General features: G+C 31.1%; 1 protein-coding gene across 2 annotated transcripts in view; it reads right to left on the bottom strand.

Annotated features, from left to right (window-relative positions):
* Window positions 1-15,563, bottom strand: part of LOC107365998 (cell adhesion molecule DSCAM-like) — a 47,896-nt gene extending 32,333 nt beyond the window's left edge. Inside the window, exon 1 of one of the 2 annotated variants that reach the window (XM_015933576.2) lies at window positions 15,236-15,563. In XM_015933576.2, coding sequence (XP_015789062.1) covers window positions 15,236-15,293 — 58 coding nt within the window. In that variant the 5' untranslated portion in view covers window positions 15,294-15,563. The remainder of the gene's footprint in view (window positions 1-15,235) is intronic. The other variant, XM_015933577.2, reaches the window with a different exon arrangement.
* Window positions 15,564-26,030: the final 10,467 nt, after the last annotated feature.

Here is a 26,030-nt window from a genome sequence, read left to right as displayed (position 1 = left end):
GAAAGAGTTTTTTCTTCATTTGGAGAAAAGGTAAAGCATTTCAAGAAGAGGGTCATTCATGATGCATCTGATGCTTTGGTTACTCATGTTGGGCTAAATGTTAGAGTCAAGGTAACTGTTATACGTGAAAAGAGTAGAATTTTGTTGAGAGAAAAAAAAGTTTATATTTGTATGGATATTCACATTTTTTGCACTTCTTGTCTCAACATCTTTCTTGGGCATTTCAAGGGAATCCATTTGCATTCCAATTTTTGAATGAATAAGATAACTTTACTTCTTGGCTTGCTTCCAAAGAGATTCTTGTTCAACTATTAATGGAACAAATCCCAGTGATATTACCTGAAGATGGTAAAGACGATGATGAAGATGGATAGTGAAGAAGGAATATATTATTTGACTGCAAATTTGAGCAGCTTTTAGTGGTTTACCTTTCAAAGTTTGACTCGATTTGAGGTCAAACTTGTAGGTTTAGAATGCAAAGTTTAGGTAGAAAAGTTTCATTCCAGATTCTCTTTTTCATTTACCTTCTTATTTTCAACAAACTAATAAACAAGACAAATTGAATGATAAATTTTTTCGAGAAAAAAGTTTTCTTTTCTTGTAGAATATTTTTGTCCATTTCTCTTGAAGCACGTACAAGTTGTTCTTTCTAAATATTGCATGTTCCATGAAAATTCTGACCAGATACTTTGCAATATTATTTTTCCATGAAACTTGCCATTTACAGACTTTTACCTTGTCAGTTGAATTTCATTCTCATGGGAAGTTGAACAACAGAAATGGATTGATTTCAGTGGATTAAGTTTCTTCCAAATCAATCTCTTCTCCAAGTTAATAACCTACAATTTTCATCAGCTCTTTGACTTTATTTACTTCTAATTTCAACTCGATATCGAGTGTAAGCAAAATTGAAAAAAAAGATTCATCAAATTCGTTCGTCAAGTATCTCAAATTCCAGTGAAATTGAATCGAAAAGTTAAACTTGATTTTTAGTTCATTTTCACAGATCGAGAATGACAAGATTTGAGCATTTAAATCGAGCATTGTTTGCACATTCTTTGTCAATTAGTTTGCAAACTCATTTGGATTGCTAATGAGTTAAGTTAACCCTTTTCCCTTCAACTATCTTACCAAGTCAAACCTGGTAAAATCAAAATGAGTCTCTCATGGAATGGTGAGATAATCGTAGTTAACCAATTTATTCATTTGACTAACTTCAAACTGTAAACTTGTTCTGTTTATTTTCATCGAAACTCTTCTTTTAACTTTCCCTTCTTCCTTTCCGAAGGTAAAAGTGTTGATCCTTTTTGTTTCAACTGATGATAAAAAATAATATCAACTCGTTGATTTGTTGATCAATCTGTATCAATGTTGAATATAAAAGGAACCAAAATTGGGTAAATAATGTTGTATCAACTTTTTCTCTTCACTCAACAAAATTCTTTCCAACCATTTTTCTGGTTCATTGGCAGTGAGTAAAAAGGTAAAGAATGGAGTAAAGGGAAGGAACAGCAACAAAGAGTAAACCTTTCTTCCTCTCAATCATCATTCTCTGTCTTCTTATTCATCATTTCATCAACTTGCAACAAAACGGTAAAAAGTTGTAAATGCCAAACAATAATTTGTAAAGAATCGCAGTAAACCGTAAAAGTAAAGCAAAACTCTTTTCACCATTTTTCCTACTTTTTCCTCTTTTTTTCTCCATACATCGCACAACAATGAACTGAGGTGATTAAATTTCACGCTAATGATTAAACTTAACCACTTGGTAATGTTGAACAATTACGCTTTTCTCACTTATTCACTTTCAGTTTATGTAAATTAATCAACATTTAATGATTCAAATTAGCTCATTTGTAATCTTAGATTAACCATAACTAAAGCTCAAAGTGTGTTCAAAGGTTCAACGAAAATGTTCAACTCAATTTAAAGCGAAAAGAGTTAACAACTGTAAATATTAGCAATAAACTGATATCGCCAAATTTCACCCAAATTTATTCACATTGAATGAAGAGAAAATGGTTCAAATTTCAGAAATTTCAATTGAAAGAGAATAAAGTTTTGATGGAAAATTTACTTTTTTTCCCTTCAATCTTTACTTCATTACCAAGTTGATCATTTAATTTGCATTTATCGCAAATCAAGTTTCCACTCAATTTGTCCCTCAAGTAAAATATATCATGAAATATTTGCATTGATAAGTAAATCAGATTGAATGTGACAAGGTTAGGAATAGAGAAAGGAATAATTTCTTTTAATTCAATTTGAAACTCTTGCAGAATCCATTTCATTGAGGCAAACTCTATATTTAAATTTTGTGATACTTCAAAATTCGAAATTCAATGTTCGAATAAATGACTAAAAGAAATGTTCCTTTAGTCAATCTTTTTTATTCTCGAAAAGAAATTCCAAGCTCATTGAGTCAAGGTAAATGAATAGGTAAACGATGCAAAGAATCTAATTATAATTCGAACTGGAAACTTGCCTAACTCATTGCGTGTTTAATCGCAATTTTGATCGAACCTGTGAGAAGCTTATTCATGGAGAAGTTGATAAGTTGATTGAAAGATTCCTTGTTAACATGTCACGAGGAGCTCGAATAGAGTTGATAAACTGTGTCAAGTTAATCAACTCATCAATCTGTTACTTAATGAATAACTCAACACCTTTTAATTGTCTCGTCGGGATAATAAAAGATGATCCAGATTTGCACTTTAATTGAATACAAAAGGAAATGAGAAACTTTGATGCAAAACGTTTACTCTTTAAGAGCTTAAGCTTCACGAGTAAGTAATACGAAGGAATACGAATTTGCATGATAACAGAAGGATTGAATCGCTTCAAGAGTTTCAAGTGTTTTCAAGTAGAAAAATATTTGTCAAAATTCTGTTAACCTTCAATAAGTTGGACAGATAATTGAAGAGATTGAACGAAATTTTCCTTTTTCCTCAGATTCTTCCTCATTGTTGGCATTAATCAAACTGTGAGCAGTAAATTGATTTCCAGCAAATTTCCAATTCTCATTCAAAAAAGATTCCAATTTTTTCTTTTCCAAAACTTCTCCCACTCACCTTTTCGATTTGTGAGAATTCTCGAAAGAGAAAAAAGATTGCAAATTATTCGAGAATCAATGGTAAGCTCATGAGAACTTTTCATCTGCAGACTTATCTGATTGCAATTTAAGCTCATTTAAGTTTCATTTTATACTTTGTATTCGTTTTAATAGAAAATTGATTTACTTTTGAAATGAATCCGAGTTTCATTCTTGTTTCATTTCCTGTTCAACATTTGGCAACATTAAAGAGCAAAAGACTTCAAAGTTTAGTCTTAACAGTTTTACAAGTTGCCTGAGCGTAAAGATGCAAGAACAAATTGAAGTGAATAATGATGAAAAATATTTTGACCCAATCTTAAGGTCATAATTATTTCCGTAATCCATTTTGTAAACACAAAAGAGTCGATGGGTGAAAAAAGAAAAGCTGGAGAAGAAAGAAGCTTAGAAAATTTTCATTCTTTTCTGTCAGTTTCAATTTCTTTTGTTCTCAATGTTGACACATTTGTTAATCCTGGTCAACTGAGGAGAGGCTCAATGTCATTATCATAATGAATCCAAGTTGAATGCATGACAATTTGTCATCAAACAAATGAAACAAACTCATCAGTCGGACTGTATAATCTCTTTGTAAAACTGTTCGATAATATTGCAACTCATCTCGACATGAATTACTAAATAAGATTACATTGGAAAGTCTTTTCTGTCTGAGCAAACTTTTCCACATTTTTTCTACTCTTTATTCTCAATGCCAACGTCAAAATCAACATTTAATTCCCTTCGACACTTGCAATTGTTGGAATCAATCCCTGACTCTGGGAGTGAAAATTATCGATAAATCATTTTCTTCACTTTTTGGTGACTTGAATCATCTGAAATGGAAAAGAAATTTTATGCAAAGAAACAAAATGAAATGATAATTACAAGTGAACTGTAAATTTGCATATTAATAATGATAAGTTGCGTTAATGAGGTTACTATTTTTCTGTTAATTACAAGTGAAGTTACAATTTTTCCTGTTTTTCGTTTTTTAGTCCAATCAGACACTTTACATTACTCTTTGAGTTCAACATTTATCAACTCATTCATTCATATTCATAACAATTTTATCAGTAAAACTTGAGCTATCATTTGCTTGATTTTAAAACATCAATTCTTTTCCATGTTTGAATAGGAAATGATAAGGAAAGAGAAAAATTCAAAAATTAATTTCCTTTTCGTTGAAAATGCAAATAAATCAAACAGTTTTGATGAGTTTCCACTTTTGACCTGAGAGTTTAATTGAAAGGCAAAATTGAATCAATAATCATTTCATCATGAATTTGGTCGCTTCATAAGAGTCTCTAGAAACCTTCACAAAGTAAACTGAAAAAGTGTGAAATTGTTGAAACAATGAGTGGAAGAATGTCGATAAAAAATTTCCATTTATTCCCTTTTCTATCGATTGTTGATGAAACTCAATTGGAACAATTTTAATTACTAATTAGAAACGAGAATTGTGTATTTACATGGTAAATCGAATGAATTTTTTCTTCCCTTGCCATTGTTTGCGTTCATCTTCATTGTTACAGATTTTTCGACTCTTCATTTGATGACATGAAAAATGGATAAAAATGTTAAAGCAATGAATAGTTAAGATGTAGCTCAAGGGAAACTTTTTTTTCTCTCTTCGTAACATTTTTCCATCGTTCACTAATTGAGATTAAATTCAGTGATTGTTATACTATGAAAAAATAATCACGCTAATAACAATGATGATAATAATCCAAGTGGAAGGTTGGCTTAAGGCGAATAATGCAATGATATATAAATATACATTTCAATTTTGGATGTCATTCTCTCTGTAGCAACACAAACAAATGAAGATTTTTGTTCTCAGTTGAAACTCGAGTGAACTTGATAAGTATAATTGTGATCACAGTAATGATCAAAATTGCAAGTACATCAATAGTTTTTTATCTCTACATCATCACTCATCTGTTTAGGGTAAAAAGCCTTTTGTTGATTAACATTATTCAACACTATTAAGCATTGAAACACTTTTATTAAACATTCTTAATGGCTAAATCTTTCAATTGAACCATTTTGCTAAACACTATTTTCATTCAAACATCTTTAGTCTGTTCAATTAACTTTATCAAATCAACATTTATTGGCATTCAGTTTGAATGCTACGAAACAAAGATGTGACAGTCAGTGAGTAAAAAGAAATTTAATTTCTATTGAAGTTCAAATTGAATGTCAATTGTCTTTACAAGATATAATGCTATTCTATTTTCACTCCCAGTCTTGGAGTGAAAATTATTTGATAGAATTTGGGAGTTTAAATTCTGTATCAGTGAAATCAGTGAAACCTCAACATTCATGATTCAGTTGTATTAAAAGAAGGTATAATGTATCAAGTTATTGATAAGAATCTGACGAAGTCCGGTAACGTTCTGAATAACTCGAGCAGCACTATGATTCACTCAATAATTTTCTCGAATTATTATATATTCACTCCAGACTGTTTTATGCTGATGTTATCTAATGTTTAAAAGCTTTGGATTCTGCTATGAAATTGTTTCTCAGTAGTTTTGTAAATGCAGAATGAAAAGAATGCTAGAATGAAAATTATCTTCAGAGCGGAACTTGTAGAGTTTAAAATGTCAATAAAATGTCGATAAAACAAAGTTTGCATTTTCACTCTTCATAATCATTCTCACCTTTGCAGCTTTGCTCATTTCATTTTTGAATTGATGAACATATGCTTGCACTTTGCAAAAGAGTCGATCCTCAAGAGACAACTGATATAGCATAAAATGAAAGAGAGCAACACGCAAAAAAATGTTTATCACATTTCACCTCCCTGTCTAACCTTGTAAGAAAATAACATTAGCGTGAAAAGAAGAAAACATCGATAAATATAGTTAAATGTTGACTTTATCAGAAAAAATGTTCTGCTTTTTTTCAAGTTATGTATCAATAATATATTCATATTTAAAGTTATATTTCGCAAGTTATTCCAACAAAAATTCAAAATTCATTCCCAGTAGAGTTTTTGCTGAACATTTCATGAGTAAATGGTGAAAAGATGAAGTAGGTTCAACTTGTTGAGACTAATGCTTGTGAAGTTTCATAACATTCCTGTTGAATCGAGAGATTATCTTTATATTGATATTATCGAGCAGGGAATGGACAATATTTTTATGGCGATAAAAGCGATATTTTCAGAAGAATATTTGTTCTGGGATAATTTTTTGCTTGCAAACTGTTGGATCCAATTTTTTGTTTAACTTTGTGCATGTTCTTGATTGGTTTTCAACTTTATTTAACATTGCAAGTAGATTAGAGCATTTTACATGTTTACTCTTTCCGTCTTGTATTAATTGAGGTTATGTAAGCAAGATTAGTTGAACTGAGATTATTGGGTGAAGTTGAGTATTAAAGGTCTCCAAGAAGATTGCCATTTCATTTCTTTCTTTTCCATGTGTGTTAATTTGCTCCAGAATATTGGATTATTTGCTGCGAATGGATTAAGCCAAATGAAACATTCAATTCAACGATTCTTGTTTCCTCTGGATTAAGGTGACACCATGTAGCCTAGTTCTCACAGGAATTTATCCAAAATTTTCTTTTTCACCCTTCATTCTGTTTCATATTTTTCTCTTTCACTTGATTATATTTTTGTTGGCAAAATCCACATTTCTGTCTAAAGGGTGGCAAACAACTAAATGGCTGAAACTCAACAGGATATCTCTAAGCTTGCGATGAAATTACAACAATTCTCTTCTTTTTTCTGTTGTACAATTTTTTGTTTCCAACCCTGAAAGGATTAGGAAAGAAAATTGTTTTCCAGAATTCAACTCACTTCAAAAAAGAAATACAAATAAAGATAATATAATCAGCCCACGATAAAAGTTTACTTTTAAATAAACATGAAATTGAAACGGAATTGGCGTGAATATTGAATTTCATGTATTAATGATACCACATAATAGCTATTAGAAGCTTATTGAAACGGTGAATACTGCTGGATATGCATCTGGCTCGAAAGTTATAACCCGAAATGGACAAACTCAATTCTCTATCGCCAATGAAAATGTTCTATTCCTTAAATAAGGAAAAATTTATCTCTGAATTTATCATGAGAATTCGTCAAAAAAATAGTCAAAAATTTTGATTCGAACTAGAATAAAGCTTGACCGTTAATTTACGAATTTTAATTCGAGTTGCAATTGTCAAGTTGATTGAAGTTTACATGATAATTAAACCATTGAGAATGTGTTGGTTTTCACTGGGATGGAAACTGAGCTGGGAGTCAAGTGTCTAGTAAATGAAAAATATATTTACAAATGTTCATGAGATTCAAGAGTAAAGGGAGAGTCAAGAGGATGACCCTTTTTTGTGTTCAAGTGTAAACTTTTTGTTTGACCAAATGAATATCAAGTTCAATTAAGTGGGAATGATGAAAGGCTGGGAGGTGAAAATTTAATCAAAAAGTAAATGAAAAGCTATCTTGAGGTGACGAATCAATCTGGTCTGGCATGGGAGGGAAAGGCAAGAATATTACAAGTATCCATGAAATTTATCGTTTTTCATCAAATCAGTTGAACCAAAGTGTATATAGATGCAAATTTTATCCCTTTGTATCTTTGGTCAGAATAATAAATCTGTTGGTAGAAGACGAAAGATTGTCATTGATCATGATAATCGGGCAGCAAACTCTAATTACTCTGCATCAACCCTTGTTATCTTCTCAATAAATTACTCTTTACATTCTTTAATAATGTCATCCATCTCTGAAATTCACCAGCAAAAACAGTGAATGTCAGAACAAGAGAAAAGAGAGAAAAAGATCATCTTTAGCATTCTCACTCCCAGTTGATGTTAATCATCATCAACACACCTTCAACTCTATCTTGTGTAACCATCTTGATTTATCTAATAATAGCTCGATAAATGTCTTGCCATGAATATCCTTTGAATCATACATAAAGCACATTTCTTGTTCATTCATTCAGATATCAAAGCAACAAATTTGATGATAAAAAGACACGTAAAAAGCTCACGGAGTATGCACTCCCTGTAGCCGGGAAAAGAAGTAAAAAAACATTTTCTATTCTCACTCATTCATTTCTCATCATAATTGTAATAAATTGTGTTTCACATTATTTGACCAGAAAAAAAGAAGGGAATCAAAAGAAAATGCTACAATATTAACAGAGAGTGAAAAAAGTGATAACTTTTTTCTTTTGTGGATAACTAGTTTAGCACAGTTAATCTATCTCTGCTCGATTTTTCTTCCCTGACCTTTACATGAGTCAACATACAGTTTTCCAAATTATGATGAATCAATCAAAATCAGATTGAATTTTGTGTTTCAATGAAATTTGCGTCAAGATTGTTGCAGACTTTTCCTCTCCTCTTGAGATGTAGATGAATTAATTTGTCACAGACCAAATAAGATTATTTTGTCTTTTCTTTAATGACCCAATGTGTTTTTTAATCTTTTTGAGGTTTGTCAGCTGATGCAAAAATCAATAGCAAAGAAAAAAACTTCCCGATGAATTAGAAATTCAGACTTACTCAAGAACGGATTACACACGATCACTTATCGGCAGTCAAGCTAAAAGGCAATTTCTGAAAAATATATCTAACAAGCAGATTGTAAGCAGATTCTATCCTTTAAATCTTTGGATAGCTTGTCATTGAAAATTAATAAAAATAACTTTCCAACTAAACCTAAAATTCATGAATAAGAAACTTATTTGCCCAAAAAATATAAAAAACTTCTTGAGTTCATGGAAAAAATAAGTCATTCAGCTTCCTTTCTTAGAAAATTTTCCAAAATAGAATAAGCAAAGGTGGTTTGAGCTGATTTTTGTTGAATCATTACAAGTTTTATCATGTAATTTAGTCTATAACTCAAGTCAACCCAAAGTGATAAGAAATTAGTTTTTTTGGTAACATTGTTATTGAGAGTTCATCAATTTCAGGAAAGAAATGAAATTGCCACTCATGTCCCTTGTTGACTTGTTATGGGTTCATTTTTTTCACATGAAACTCCTTCTTTTCTCCATGAAATTGTTTTGACTTTGGTTTTCAAGCTTTACTCTTGTTTCAATAAGTAAATGGTTCTGTATTGGTTCTACATTCAGAGTTGAGATAAACTCGATTTTCCAATCATTTACAATCATGCAACTTTTAAATCAACATTTATTATTGCTTTTATTCAATTCAATATGTTTAAATTGTTAGCATGGAAAAGAAGCTCAGAAATTGGAATAAAGAGAAAAAATCAACAAAAAATAATCCGATTGATTCTTGAAAAGTAGATTTGACATTTAGCCGAGTAAATAGAGAAAAATTATATCAAATTTATTCACATTCGATATTTCATCAGAAAAAAAGTTTCAATTTTGTGTTTCAGCTGAGAATATATCAGCTACTACTTTACTTGAGAAAATTTATCTTTTCAAGTTCTATTCTGAACTTTCGATGCGGAATGAAAACAAAGATAATCCATTCAAATTCCCTCACATTCATTCCCTGTCTTTCAACAGAATTGAATTTATTCTCAGTTAGATCATTTACAAGAATTAAAAGGCAAAATTGACTCTAATTCCGATGAACGTCTAATGATCAATGAATAACAATATCAAGCATAAAAAATTCTGATAAAATTTTTTCTTAGAAAAAAGCGAATTCACTTAGAATATCAAATATCACCAAATGAGCTACGATAGATAAGGGACGGTAAAGGGTGCATAGAATATGAACTTTTCACAGAATTTACATTTGATGTCAACTTGTGAAGAGATTCAGATCTGATGAGGATATTTTTATTCAAAAAGAAAAATAGAGAATTGATGTTGACAAAAATTTTTTTCACTCCGAGTAGAGATGATTTGCTTCCAAACACTGGGAGTTAATCGGCTTTTTTAATTTCTCCAGATGCTTGCCAACTCGATCAGAGCATGAATATCATTTTTGCGAATTTAATTTACTCTTTCGATATGGAATAGATACTTTCTCCCTTGAACTGATTTGCACGATCCAGTCACAATAATGATGCAGACACTATGTGATGAAGGAAAGAGAAATGTTGACTTTCACTTTTTCACTCCTTTCATCATTAAATATGTGATAAGACATTGTCATTAGTAGCATGCATTCCCTGGCAGATAATGATGATGTTCAACTAAGTTCAACAATTTTACTCCCAGTAACAGTTTTGTTGAATATTTTTTTCCCAAGCAAATTAGTTTCTTCATTTATCCATGTTAGACATTTTATCACCATGCATGGTTGCCTTTTCATGTTGGAGCTGGAAAATTTATCGAAAAAAGAAAATTACTTTTTTCGAAATTTTTGTTACACTTTATCAGCTGATAACAGTAAAGTTCAAAACTCTCAATCATAAGATGAATGATAATGAAATTGACTTTTCTCTATAAAAACTCAAAGTTCAAATCCAACTTGAAAAACTCAGTTTTCGATTCAAGTTCGTTGGAACGAAAAATTTTTGCATTTCTTTTCTTAAATCGACCTTTACAAGGTTGATATTTACTTACTTGCCACCAACAAAGAGCAACGATTACACTGCGAAAGGTTATATCGATTCTTGAGCAAATAGACGATGATATTAAAAGAATCATGAATACACGGAAATGCTGTTGGAAACGATTATTGAGATTGAAATAGCAGAGGTTTTCCTTTGTCAACTTTTACATTTTATTGTTTGTGGTTCTCTGTGATTACTTGAAATCATTATTTGAGTGAACAAATTTTATTGCTTCAGGCAAAAATAACAAATTTGCTTCATTTCATTTTCACCATTTCTTTTTTCAATTATCATTTGAGTGTCAACAGAAGCAAAAAAGGAGAAAATTTTTATATTTTTCAACCTTTTTTGCTTGCCTGAGCCAATTCATGATATTCACAAGAAAAGCATTTCAACGATTGCCACATTTTCATGTCATTTCAACTCTTTTCAAATACCATTTGTAAAGTGAGAAAAAATAGATAAAATGTTGAAATAAACGAATAAATAAATGAATACGAACAATGAGCAATGAGCTTTTACAACCTGCCTTCAGGTGAAACGAAACAAGAGGAAACAATTTTCCTTTATTTTCTGATATCAACCATTTTCTCAATTTCATCATTGTTCACTGATTTTATTTCATTACTTTGAGTTTCACTTAAAGGTGTAAAGCACAAAACAATGAATCAAAAGAAAAGAGAAACAATTTTTGCCAATAAACTTCGGTTTTCACGAAAATGACTTGAATCTTCTATCACAACCTCAACATTTCAACATGAAAATAACACTCGAAGATACGATTCAAAAGTATACGTAATAAAGGAAATTGGAATAATATCTACCAACAAATGTTACCATTAAAGATAAACTCGAAAAGGATTATCTTCGTTTCGAGCAACTTTAAATATGAATATATTTTTGCTCAAAACCAATATTGTGCTTAGAGGTAAGAAAAGTTTTGTCCAAATGCGTTTTAATGAACATCTTTTTTGTCTGTTTTGCTCTGTTGAGCGATGAAACTTTGTTAAATCTCTTTTATCTTATTTGCAGTAAAAATTTTTAGTTGAAAATTCGAGAGTATTTATTGAGCATTTAGTAATGTAATCCTCGAAATTCGCAGTTGAATTACATTTCAATTCACAAAACTTTCGAATTCCCAATTTCGATTACATCAACAGATAAAACTCCAAGAGCTAAACTTGAATCTATTTCATCATTTCAGATGCCAAATGAGCAAACAATATCCAAATCATATCATTGCTTTTCTCGACTCTCTCGAGTTGAACAATAAAGCTTTACATAAATGTTTTCATCCTGAAATTCATTTAAGCAAATTGCTTCAAAATCCAAGATTTCACATCTTCTGTTCGAGTGAAAATTGAAATTCCTTTGCAATTACGACTCTTGATCTTCTGTGTTGCAACTTCATCTAACAAGCACAAAAATATGAATGCAATGAGAAATCAGAATTTTCTTTCAATCCGTTTTTCTTGCTTCTATTAATAACAAAGTATTCAATTTGAACATCTTGATTAGCCGGTTGAATATGGAAATCAAGATCAAAGAAATGCTAATGATCATCTGTATTTGGAACTTTTTCGTTGTTTTTTTTCTTTTCGTTTGTTGACTTGATCGTTGCAACTATTCATTACAGTTTTGGTTTTCTTTTTTGGAAACTTTTCTAATTTAAAATTACCATTTATAATCAATGAGTTTAATTTACACCTTTGAGTTTATTCTTGTTTACATGTTTAATTTATACTGAAATCAAGTTTCTTCAATAATTCCAATCAAGTAATTTGCAGTTTTCCTCTTTCCATTTCCATTTGAAATGAGAAAATGATAAACACTGGCAAGAATTGAAATTCAAGATTTGAATAAATTGCCCATGAAAATGAACTCTTCATTGGAATTGAATGTAAAATTCGTAGGGAAATAAATAAACTTCCAAATTATTCAATATGCAACTCTTGATTAGACAGTTTCTTTTTCTTCTCTTCTTTTTTTCTAATTATAACAATGTTATAAAGCGAATTCCCAGTCTTCAAGTTTGAATATTGAATAGTTGTAATTTAATTAGATTTGAGTTTTGAGAATCTGTCATGATTCAGTATAAATTCATTGTGGAATGAAAAATCTTTTTTGTCTCTTTTTTTCTTATTCATTTAATAGGTTAACGATAAAGGCAAACAAAGTTAGTTAAATATTTAAAAAGATAATTATTTCAACTTTTTCTTTTTCTTCTGTCATGTTCTTCATCTTCTTTCAATGAAACATCATGTTGAGGTTGATCAAATCACATGGGCATTCAATGGAATTGCTTGAAAAGTAGAGAAAGAAAGAGGAAAAGAAGAAAAAAAAGAAACATTCACAAGAAAAGCAATTGTTATTGGAAACAATGGATTGAAATTGTTGAACAGTGTAATTGAAATTACAAAAGGCAAGAATAGAAGGTTGAGGATGAGATAGAGAAAGAAAGAAAATGTAAAGTTCTTGACTTGAGAGTCGAAAATTCTTGTAAAACTTGATTTGGAAAAGAAAAAGAACTGAATTTGGAAACAATGAAAACGAGTTAAACAAGTTGAACCCTTTGAGTTGATCAAAAGGAAAATGAATTTACTTTGAATTGCAAGTTAAACAGTCGACTAAATTGTTGAATTTGAAAGGCACAAAAGCTCTGCTGGAAATGAACTCATCAGAATCCAAATGAATGCAGTATTGAAACTGGCAAGTGTTGAATGCAAGGTAGCATTGATACCAGTGAGAACGAAAGAGAAAAATGTTTTTACGAATTCAAGTTGAAAAGTTGAGTTCATTTTTTATTTACAATTTTAATTGGAACCAGAAAAAATACAGTTTCCAAGTTGGATGAAGAGGAAGGGAAAATTGACTGGGAGTGGAAATGCTGGGAGTAGAAATGTTTCACTTCTTGATACGTAGATTGACTGGGAGTGAGGGAAGGGAAGGAAAATTCCAAGCTGGAGTTGCAAGTCAATAAAGTTTTGCCAATCTGTAGTTTCTCTCGATTCCATTGAATCTCATCTAAACTTCATCTAATTATTGTTACGATTTTCTGCCCAAATGAAAAGAGTTACTTCAACTGTTCAAAAGTTGCAAAGTTATTAATGTTGCAATTGAGAAAATCAATTATCTTGAAAACTTTCTCAAACACATGTTTTCCATTCGTTATTAATCACAATTTTCTGGATAAATTTTTCTTCCAAATAACTTTTTTTTCCTTTTCATTCTTTTCCCGAGCATCAATTACTCGAGTTTGTAGTGAAAAATGTTTACATCAAGTATTGAGTTTCCTTTTCCTGGTTCAGTGTCACTTGGAGTATTGACAGTCTTATTGATGGCTAGTTGCTGATACACGGAGTGAAGAAGCAAATGCAATAAAACAAAAGAAGTAAAAAAAGAAAACAATTGTTTGTAGATATTTTTCATTCTTGCCAACCTCAACTTGGTTCACAATTGCAAGTGAAAATGGATAGAAAAAAATGTAAATAAAAATTGTGTGAACAAAAATGCTGATGACGTAAAAAGGTTGTTGTTGAAACTCATGTGTTACTGCATTGGACTTTTATCTGAGCAAAATGTTGAATCTGTTAAAATTTGCTTTCTTTTCCTATTTTGCTTTCTCTTTTTGCTTTCCTTCTTTTTTGATTTCTCTGCCTTTTCACACAACAAAGAAAATTGTTTTCTGTTCTTAATCGTTTCCGAAGGCAATCATTTTTTTCTTATTCTACCCTCAACTCTTCAAAGTATTACTAATAACATGATATTGTTTCAGATGAAATGATTCAGGGACAAGTTTGCTTTCAAAGTTGCAACCACAATTGGCTTTGCTCGTCATTTATTTAATGGTTTACAATTGAATTAGATTTTGACGATAAAAAAAGGTCTAACATTGTAAATCAAGAAGAATGACAAAAATAGCCAATCAACAGTTTCGATCAAGAATTACACAAAAAGAAATTTTACACAATTTGTGGAAATTTTATCGAATCTTTTGGAAAAAAGTTTCAATTTTTTTTTCTTTGAAAGTTTAATCATAACTAGCTGATCAATTTTCATCGAAATTAACTTGCCATGAAAATTTAGCGCAAGTTTCAAACGAATGCAAAATTGATTACTGTTAGATGTATCCATACCTATTGTGCAACCCTTCACTTGTTTCCCCTTTATGTCTAATCTCTTGCTCAATACATTACGTATCTTTATGTTTAAATTAACCGTTAAGTTTAGTCAATCACTATTTAAACCATTTGAATATCAATAATCAGTTAAGTCTTTAAACTTCACATGTAAATACTCTATATGTTTTATATTACAATTAAACCATTCGTTTTACTCACGACTCTCAATTACACTATTCGAAGAACTCGGAAATACGTTAATGCAAATATTAATACTCATACAAGTTTGACTGTGCGGAGTTTTATGTGATCTTATAGTAACGGATTATTTAGTTACTTTGAGACTGATTGATTTTAGTTCTGCGACTGCATAGTTTTATGTTTGTTGATTTTAATTTGTATTTTTGTAATAATCTTTGATTTCGATTTTTATTAGCGAAATTGGTATTTTCTTTGAAAAAAGTTCGGTTGTGTTTTATTAATGAATAATTTTTAGAAGTTTTTTTCGATTCTTACCATATTTACTTGGAAGTAGAGTCAACAGTCCAATGATGAGTGAAAATTTAAAGACCATTTCAATGCTTGTTTAATCCTTTATCCACTTTTATCCACAAATTTTACTTCAAGAAAAGCAAAACTTTTTCTCGTGAAAAAACTTTAATCTATAATCAACTGAATCCATGGTAAACTTGAGTCACAAGGAAACTTTATTAATCAATTTGAAATGGAAACAATTGATTGGTAAAGTTGTCAGTTGCAACCGAAATCGTTGACACATTCGAGTTGAAATGAGAGACAAACTCACTGATGATGATACTTTGGTTACAAAAAGCCAACTCCAAGTTTGTTATTGAATAAAATGGTTCTCACATTTGCACGAGGAAAGGATGAACTTGCGCAAGTTTAGTTGATCAAAATGCCTCCCTGAACAAAGCGCCATCTGAAGGAAAAAAATTCTTGTTATATCTCTTATCAATTCACATTTTAACAATTACAGTTTTATCAGACAGCTTCCAAGCAGTTCATGTTAACGCACATCAAGAGTGAAAATATAATAAGTCGGCAATGTCCGATGATAAAAAAGTTCAAAGTACAAGGTGCTTTTAAAATTTAAATTTCAATATCGAACTAAGAACTGCAGCCAAATCTTTGACTTATTTCTGGATCTTTCAGACTTCATATGATTTTTATTGACGTGTTTGAAACTTTGTAATTTTTAAATTTTCTGCTTTTGTTTCAATTAAAATTCAGAGCTCGTCAATCAATTAATGATTCATGGCTTGACCTACAAATATGAATGCAGTCTAGCTATTGAATGCAACGAAGAAAGGAAAATTATGAAAATACAAAGGCAGGTTTAAACACTTAATTTAAGATCTTTATTATGAATTTTGTGACAAAAATAACTCAATTGTGATCAATAATTATTGAATCAATCATTTGTTTTTTTGTCAACTGAAATTTTCTTTACAATATTCATATTATACTGAGTTCAGAAATAATTATTTCGACTTTCAAAGCATATGCCATATTTTAATGGATTTACAGGGATAGGACCACCCTTTGGGCCGTGAAATGAAAGAAATCGTGAAATTAAATACAAAACTTAATTTCCCACATTTACATATGCACACCAATTATCCAATTTACACAGCTTATCATACGTCTTCTTACCTTTCCAAATGACATTTCGTACAAATTCATATTATTTTGTAGAAGTGAGGCTATGATTACTGTTTGCAGTTTACTGTGCATCAGATGGTTAGCTTTTTACCTGCTTCAATGGACTCATCAAAATTTATTTTCAGCAAAGGAGGATAGCCAAAATGCTGGATTTCGGCCTAAGATTCAGAATAAAATGAACCATATATCAATCGAAAGCTTATGGTATTTAGAGCATGCCTCTCCTAAGATCAGATCGAAATTCTCATCCCCTGGCGAGTTATGTGGCGATTCCCCGACACCATGATAACCAAGTCAGACTCAATTTTTCAGATAGAATTTTTTATGCTGATTTCAAATGGTGCTATGCATGTTGTGCTAAACCTGTTGCTTTTTGAGATTTTAGAATTTTAATAATTATTTCTATGAAAATAAATGTTCAAAGCCATGGTGTTTCTTTTTTACCATATGATGACACCATCAGACCTAGTACATGATGCTCAGCACCTTAAATAGTATCAGTAAATCTCTCAAAGCTGAATAAAAATTATCAGATTTACACTAAACTTTTCAATTCTAAAATATTTGAAATGAATACATAGAAACATGGAAGAAGGACCAATTCAAAATTTATTGAAATTCTTATTCTTTTACAATTCTTTGCTTATCAATGATAAATGAAACTTGCCAAAGCAATTATAAGTGTTAGTGAAAGGGTGGACATGGATGTAATGAAACTGTTGTTTATGGTAAAGAGATTGGCGAAAGTAAAGCCAACGTCACTTAATGCCATTCGAGCGATGAATATGTCATTCTAGAAGAAAAATTGGAAAGTATTAATAAAAGTTCATTTTTGGGATTAATTGAGATTCTATCATTGCCTTACTTCATGATATAGATGGATTGAGTTTAATTTGAATGATAGTTCATATAAATCTTCCAATCCTTGGCGAGATAAGTTGTTCACTGAGACCAAGTTATAAGTCAGGAGCATCAAATGAATTGTTTGCATGCATATGGATGATAGATAAATTGGTTCGATTTTTGCCTGCGGTCCAAATAATTTAACAATGTTCATGATGTTATATGAAAAGTATTCAATGTAAAATAGTGTTATAAAACAGCGAACTAATTTCTCAGCATATTTTGTCGATCGAACTGCATGACTGTATTTTTTTCTTAAGCTTCTGATTTCACGGAATGAATTAAACAGTTGATTCGATGTTTCGTTCAAAGCAGCAATTTGTGCATTGATTTCATTGAAAGCAGCATGTAAACAGATGCAAATGTTACAAACCATGTTGTACAGGAATAATGATCCAAATACGATGAAGATTTCATCAATAATAAGAAGAGTTACTCTAGTTGTGCCTAGTATTTTCATGTATGGTGAAACGTAGACCATCGAAAGTATAGAGTAGCAAATAAAAGATGCAGCAAGAATATTGAGATTCAATCGCCGATTCCGTTTGATTTTACCCACAGTTGCGCTATTAAACTCAATGGATAGTGGCTCAACAGTAGAAATAAATTTTTTAAAATAATCCGGATTAAAGCCAAACAAAACCACGAAAACTTTGAGTGACAAAATGATTAAAAAAATGCAGGGATCAACCCACTCAAAGATCGATATCTTTGTCGTGTAACCGTAATTTTGAAAAACATCAATAGAATAAACGGCAATTTTGAAAGCAGGACAAAAAGCGATGGTAAACAACAGGAAAATTTTGGTTACTGGTCCAAGTATGTATTTGGAGGGTAAAATGTACCCTTCGAGGATAATTTGCTTGGGTGGATCCGATCTTGTTGGTGAGGACATTTCAACTGTAACTTGCGGTGTTTGCACGAAAAATGAGTAGTTTTCTTGAAATCAGTTTGACGAAAGGCTCTATTCTAATTTGCTTAGTTCAAATGGGAACCCAGGGGTCTTCGATCAATTTATGGCTTAACTAGCATATATCAATAAAATGACCAAAGAAAATTGGGAAAACACAAAGGAAGGTTTAAATCATCATTGATTTTTAATTTATAATCAAAGTTATTGTGCACTTTACGACGCATTTTAATCTTGATCCAATTGTAATCAAAACTCATTAAATCAATCATTCAATTTTCTGTCAAAAAAAACCAATGGAGTATACATATTGTATTGAGAACAGAAATAACTATTCCAACTTATGACAATTTACATTGATTCAAAAGGATAGTGAATTTATTGGTCCCCTAATGAGAGCCTTGAAGATATTTATCACATTTATCTTTTTGAGCGAATATGTATTGACCGCAGTTTTATCGATTAAAAGCAGTTTCAGCCCTTCACTGACACACGGGTGCATATTCGACTGCACCCCGAACGAAATTTTCCAAACCAACGTTGAGTTGTCCGTACACTGATTGTTCCGCCACCTAAAACGTTCATTACCTTTTTGTATGACCTCAGTTGCATTATGATCTGAACTGAACTCAGAAAACAGGATTTAACAAATTTCAATGATTTCACGCCATAAAAACAACCATTTGATTGAAAATATTTGTCTACCACCTGAGTAAATAAATTCTCAGAATACAATTCCGTATTCGAAATTCGTATTCGTTGATAAATGAAACTTGCAAAACTTGCAATTATGATGATGAATGAAAGGCTAATCATCGATGTGATGAAACTGTTGTTTATGGTGAAGAGATTGGTGAAAGTGGAGCGTAACTTAATATGGAAAGAATGTCATTGTATGAGGAAAAATTAAAAGTAATGTAAAGATTTAAAATTGATAGTGGTTCTATTATTGACTTACTTCATGATATAAACGGATTGAGTTTAATTTACATGAAAGCTCATACAAATCGTCCAATCCTTGGTGAGATAAGTTATTCATTGAGACAAAATTATAAGTCAAGATTAGCAAATGAACTGTCTCGGTCAATATGGCTAATGGACGAACTAGATCAATTTTAGTCTGCGATCTGCGTGATTTAACAATATTTATAATGTTATAAGAAAAGTATCTATACATCTATACATCTATACAATATATAAAGTCAAAGCATCAAATTTTTGCGTCAAGAGTGTGGTCGAACTGAGCGGGTTCTAACAAAAAAAATTACACTGCGTGAAAGCCCTAATTCAACTACAACGACGAAAAATAGGAAAGCTGTCCTCAGAATCTCATGACCTCTGAGAAATTCATGAAAATAGAGACTGGGGGAAAAAATGTAGAATCCGTATTCAATAACATTGATAGAGGGGGAAAAACTTTTTGTTATTTAGGTTTATGGTTGGTTGTTGACCAGAATTTTATGTAAAACTTTGTCATTTGAGTAAAGAGGAAAGAGGCACCGACTTTTTTCACCAGTTTTTTACCGTCTTTTCACCGTATTGTTCACCATATTGTCCACCACTCAATTCAACACATCTACCAAATCAACCAAATCAACAAAATCACTTTTTCAAAAAACTTTTCTCAACAAAATTGTCTATCACTTTAGAGTGGCTTTTTAGACGGGAAAAGACGGTTAGCATGGTTGGTTAAAAGAAATTTACGATCAGTCATGATCGTGTCTCAGCTTGTTATATTTAAAGTAAAACAATGTTATGAAGTATCGAAACAGTTTCTCAGCATCTGTGCCGATCGAACTGCATAACTGTATTTTTGTCTTAAATTGATTAAATTAAGCAAACAATTGATCAATGTTTTGTGCTAACTAGCGATTTCTGAAAAAGTGTTTCTACTTTTCAGGCAACGAGTATCAAAAGTCAATTAGAGGTCACATATCTGAGCTACCTCGAACGCCCTTGAGAAATTTATTGTTCTTCATTTTTTAGCATTTGGTTGACTGAGCATCATAGATCTGACCAGTGGTTCAAAAGTTATTAACAAACGACCGTCAAAGATAAATCAGCAATTATTCGTTAGACTATGGGATCAGATTTTTTTTCAAAAATACATTTTTTGAGTTTCATGGTAACCATAAGCTATAAAAATACATTTTTTACTTAATTTTTAACTGTTGATTGTTGTACATTCAATTTTACACTAACTTCATGCAAACTGTATGAATTTTAATCTTTTTAAAAATCAGCAATATCAATAAAGTGACGATAAATAAACTGAATCAAGAGACGATTTTGATGCAATTAAAGCGATTCACCAATATACAGAAGATCGATCTAGAAAATGAATGACTAGTTTTAGATTAGTTGGATTATGCATTAGGGTTTAATTTCATAGAATAAGATTGTTTAGAGGAGTAAGGTTGTGTAAGGGTTATTAGGGTTAGATGTTAGATCGCCTCTTCAAAAAATTCTGTCAAATTCTGAGACTGTTCATTTCTGGTTACAGATATTCACAGTGCTTCCCTCTATTGGATTACAGTCTAATGATCAATATCTAACAAGAAAATCTGCAGTTTATTTGTGGTTTCGAAATATGAAATTTTAAATATCGACTGTTTCACTGGTTGACCATGTCATACAAAGACTGTTGTTTACAATCAAATAGAAAATCACTAAATTCTACTGAGAACAAGCATTAAGCATAAAATCTTATGATAGCATCTTATTGTCTTTAGTAAAGCTCAATTGACTCATCCAAGGGATGTTATTGTTTCTTGTTTCAATTTTCTTATTGAATGGAGATTAAACTACTGATAACGATGGAAATGTTCAATAGAAATCGCAAAGGACGAGGACAAAAAGAATAGGGAAAACGGCCTAGCTAAATTTTCAGGGATGAACCAATTTTCTTAAACTAACTTTTGTAGCTGAGCTTAGATATGCGATCCATTTTTTTGTATTCGAAGCCGTTTTCGAGAAAATGGCCTTAAATTTTTTTTTATTTGAAACAAAGTTTTTTAGATTGATTTTATCATGCTGATCATAGATATTTAATCGGTTTCTGGATTGACTTCGTAGTTGCTGAGATAAGTTGAAAATCGTGTTTAAAACCATTGAAACAATACCTAATGATAAAGCAAACCTGAAAATGAGAATGACAAAGTGCGTGAAGCCAAACAGAAAACAGATTTTATCCATCTTTACCATAAGAGCTTTCTATTGGTGCAAGAAAATTTCGAGAAAAAATCCGCAAAACTAGCTTACTTCTGATAAGTTTGAATTTTTAAACGGAAATTGATCTGTAGGTTCAAGAAATAGTTCGTGAAGCCAAACAAAAACCAGATTTTATTACTCTAAATGATAAGAGCTTTCTATTGGTGAAAGAAAATTTCAAGAAAAAACCCGCAAAACAAGCTTACTTCTGATAAGGTTGAATTTTTAAACGGAAATTGATCTGTAGGTTCAAGAAATAGTTCGTGAAGCCAAACAAAAACCAGATTTTATTACTCTAAATGATAAGAGCTTTCTATTGGTGCAAGAAAATTTCAAGAAAAAATACGCAAAACAAGCTTACTTCTGATTATGTCGAATTTGGTTACGGAAATTGATCTGTAGGTTCAAGAAATAGTTCGTGAAGCCAAACAAAAACCAGATAATATTACCTTTATGCATACGAGCTCTCTATTGGTGAAGAAAAAAATCCGAAAAAAACCCGCAAAACTAGCTTACTATTGATAAGGTTGAATTTTTTAACGGAAATTGATTCGGAGGGCGATAAAAAGTCCATAGGTAATACATAAGTCAATTTAGCCTTCTACTGCACAGTCAATCTGAGTATTTGTTGACTCAATCTGGATTTTTTACTTGTGTATGACGATTACTTGCTTCCAGTATTGTTTGACAGAAGTTAAGTCTGATCTACTTCGATAAACTCAAAAAATGGCATACAAGTTTTGTTTGCGGGTTTTTTCATGAATTTTTTCTTCACCAATAGAAAGCCCGTATACATTAACGTAATAAAATCTGGATTCTGTTTGGCTTCACGAACTATTTCTTGGACCTACAGATCAATTTCCGTTTAAAAATTCAACCTTATCAGAAGTAAGCTTGTTTTGCGGGTTTTTTCTTGAAATTTTCTTTCACCAATAGAAAGCTCTTATCATTTAGAGTAATAAAATCTGGTTTTTGTTTGGCTTCACGAACTATTTCTTGAACCTACAGATCAATTTCCGTTTAAAAATTCAAACTTATCAGAAGTAAGCTAGTTTTGCGGATTTTTTCTCGAAATTTTCTTGCACCAATAGAAAGCTCTTATGGTAAAGATGGATAAAATCTGTTTTCTGTTTGGCTTCACGCACTTTGTCATTCTCATTTTCAGGTTTGCTTTATCATTAGGTATTGTTTCAATGGTTTTAAACACGATTTTCAACTTATCTCAGCAACTACGAAGTCAATCCAGAAACCGATTAAATATCTATGATCAGCATGATAAAATCAATCTAAAAAACTTTGTTTCAAATAAAAAAAAATTTAAGGCCATTTTCTCGAAAACGGCTTCGAATACAAAAAAATGGATCGCATATCTAAGCTCAGCTACAAAAGTTAGTTTAAGAAAATTGGTTCATCCCTGAAAATTTAGCTAGGCCGTTTTCCCTATTCTTTTTGTCCTCGTCCTTTGCGATTTCTATTGAACATTTCCATCGTTATCAGTAGTTTAATCTCCATTCAATAAGAAAATTGAAACAAGAAACAATAACATCCCTTGGATGAGTCAATTGAGCTTTACTAAAGACAATAAGATGCTATCATAAGATTTTATGCTTAATGCTTGTTCTCAGTAGAATTTAGTGATTTTCTATTTGATTGTAAACAACAGTCTTTGTATGACATGGTCAACCAGTGAAACAGTCGATATTTAAAATTTCATATTTCGAAACCACAAATAAACTGCAGATTTTCTTGTTAGATATTGATCATTAGACTGTAATCCAATAGAGGGAAGCACTGTGAATATCTGTAACCAGAAATGAACAGTCTCAGAATTTGACAGAATTTTTTGAAGAGGCGATCTAACATCTAACCCTAATAACCCTTACACAACCTTACTCCTCTAAACAATCTTATTCTATGAAATTAAACCCTAATGCATAATCCAACTAATCTAAAACTAGTCATTCATTTTCTAGATCGATCTTCTGTATATTGGTGAATCGCTTTAATTGCATCAAAATCGTCTCTTGATTCAGTTTATTTATCGTCACTTTATTGATATTGCTGATTTTCAAAAAGATTAAAATTCATACAGTTTGCATGAAGTTAGTGTAAAATTGAATGTACAACAATCAACAGTTAAAAATTAAGTAAAAAATGTATTTTTATAGCTTATGGTTACCATGAAACTCAAAAAATGTATTTTTGAAAAAAAATCTGATCCCATAGTCTAACGAATAATTGCTGATTTATCTTTGACGGTCGTTTGTTAATAACTTTTGAACCACTGGTCAGATCTATGATCTGGACCTACAGATCAATTTCCGTTTAAAAATTCAACCTTATCAGAAGTAAGCTTGTTTTGCGGGTTTTTTCTTGAAATTTTCTTTCACCAATAGAAAGCTCTTATCATTTAGAGTAATAAAATCTGGTTTTTGTTTGGCTTCACGAACTATTTCTTGAACCTACAGATCAATTTCCGTTTAAAAATTCAAACTTATCAGAAGTAAGCTAGTTTTGCGGATTTTTTCTCGAAATTTTCTTGCACCAATAGAAAGCTCTTATGGTAAAGATGGATAAAATCTGTTTTCTGTTTGGCTTCACGCACTTTGTCATTCTCATTTTCAGGTTTGCTTTATCATTAGGTATTGTTTCAATGGTTTTAAACACGATTTTCAACTTATCTCAGCAACTACGAAGTCAATCCAGAAACCGATTAAATATCTATGATCAGCATGATAAAATCAATCTAAAAAACTTTGTTTCAAATAAAAAAAAATTTAAGGCCATTTTCTCGAAAACGGCTTCGAATACAAAAAAATGGATCGCATATCTAAGCTCAGCTACAAAAGTTAGTTTAAGAAAATTGGTTCATCCCTGAAAATTTAGCTAGGCCGTTTTCCCTATTCTTTTTGTCCTCGTCCTTTGCGATTTCTATTGAACATTTCCATCGTTATCAGTAGTTTAATCTCCATTCAATAAGAAAATTGAAACAAGAAACAATAACATCCCTTGGATGAGTCAATTGAGCTTTACTAAAGACAATAAGATGCTATCATAAGATTTTATGCTTAATGCTTGTTCTCAGTAGAATTTAGTGATTTTCTATTTGATTGTAAACAACAGTCTTTGTATGACATGGTCAACCAGTGAAACAGTCGATATTTAAAATTTCATATTTCGAAACCACAAATAAACTGCAGATTTTCTTGTTAGATATTGATCATTAGACTGTAATCCAATAGAGGGAAGCACTGTGAATATCTGTAACCAGAAATGAACAGTCTCAGAATTTGACAGAATTTTTTGAAGAGGCGATCTAACATCTAACCCTAATAACCCTTACACAACCTTACTCCTCTAAACAATCTTATTCTATGAAATTAAACCCTAATGCATAATCCAACTAATCTAAAACTAGTCATTCATTTTCTAGATCGATCTTCTGTATATTGGTGAATCGCTTTAATTGCATCAAAATCGTCTCTTGATTCAGTTTATTTATCGTCACTTTATTGATATTGCTGATTTTCAAAAAGATTAAAATTCATACAGTTTGCATGAAGTTAGTGTAAAATTGAATGTACAACAATCAACAGTTAAAAATTAAGTAAAAAATGTATTTTTATAGCTTATGGTTACCATGAAACTCAAAAAATGTATTTTTGAAAAAAAATCTGATCCCATAGTCTAACGAATAATTGCTGATTTATCTTTGACGGTCGTTTGTTAATAACTTTTGAACCACTGGTCAGATCTATGATCTGGACCTACAGATCAATTTCCGTTTAAAAATTCAACCTTATCAGAAGTAAGCTTGTTTTGCGGGTTTTTTCTTGAAATTTTCTTTCACCAATAGAAAGCTCTTATCATTTAGAGTAATAAAATCTGGTTTTTGTTTGGCTTCACGAACTATTTCTTGAACCTACAGATCAATTTCCGTTTAAAAATTCAAACTTATCAGAAGTAAGCTAGTTTTGCGGATTTTTTCTCGAAATTTTCTTGCACCAATAGAAAGCTCTTATGGTAAAGATGGATAAAATCTGTTTTCTGTTTGGCTTCACGCACTTTGTCATTCTCATTTTCAGGTTTGCTTTATCATTAGGTATTGTTTCAATGGTTTTAAACACGATTTTCAACTTATCTCAGCAACTACGAAGTCAATCCAGAAACCGATTAAATATCTATGATCAGCATGATGCCATCAATCTAAAAAATTTTGTTGCAAATAAAAGAAATTTAAGGCCATTTTCCCGAAAACGGCTTCGAATACAAAAAAATGGTTCACAGTATCTTGTTTTGCATGTTTTTTTACAGCTGAAAAAATTAGTTTGAGAAAAATCTAAATCTAGGCCGTTTTCGTCCTCATCCTTTCATCTTTAAATTGATAATCTCCATTCGGATAAGATAATTGGCAAGAATTAAACGCAACACCCTTTAATTATTCAGCTATTGAAGGGCTGCTGATAGTTTCTGAATCCAAATCAAGTGATTCTAATGGGCTTCGATCAATCTCATCTAGCTACTCAAGTATAGTCAAGTGTGCGATTCGGCTAACAGTCTACTCACCTTCACATCTGAACCTGGCTCCCTCAGTAAGCCAGTCAA

This window comes from Tetranychus urticae, chromosome 3 (assembly GCF_039701765.1).
Source record: "Tetranychus urticae isolate SD_2017Ah chromosome 3, NJAU_TeUrti_SD_1.0, whole genome shotgun sequence".
NCBI lineage: Eukaryota > Metazoa > Arthropoda > Arachnida > Trombidiformes > Tetranychidae > Tetranychus > Tetranychus urticae.
This window is presented reverse-complemented; position numbering and strand designations above follow the sequence as displayed.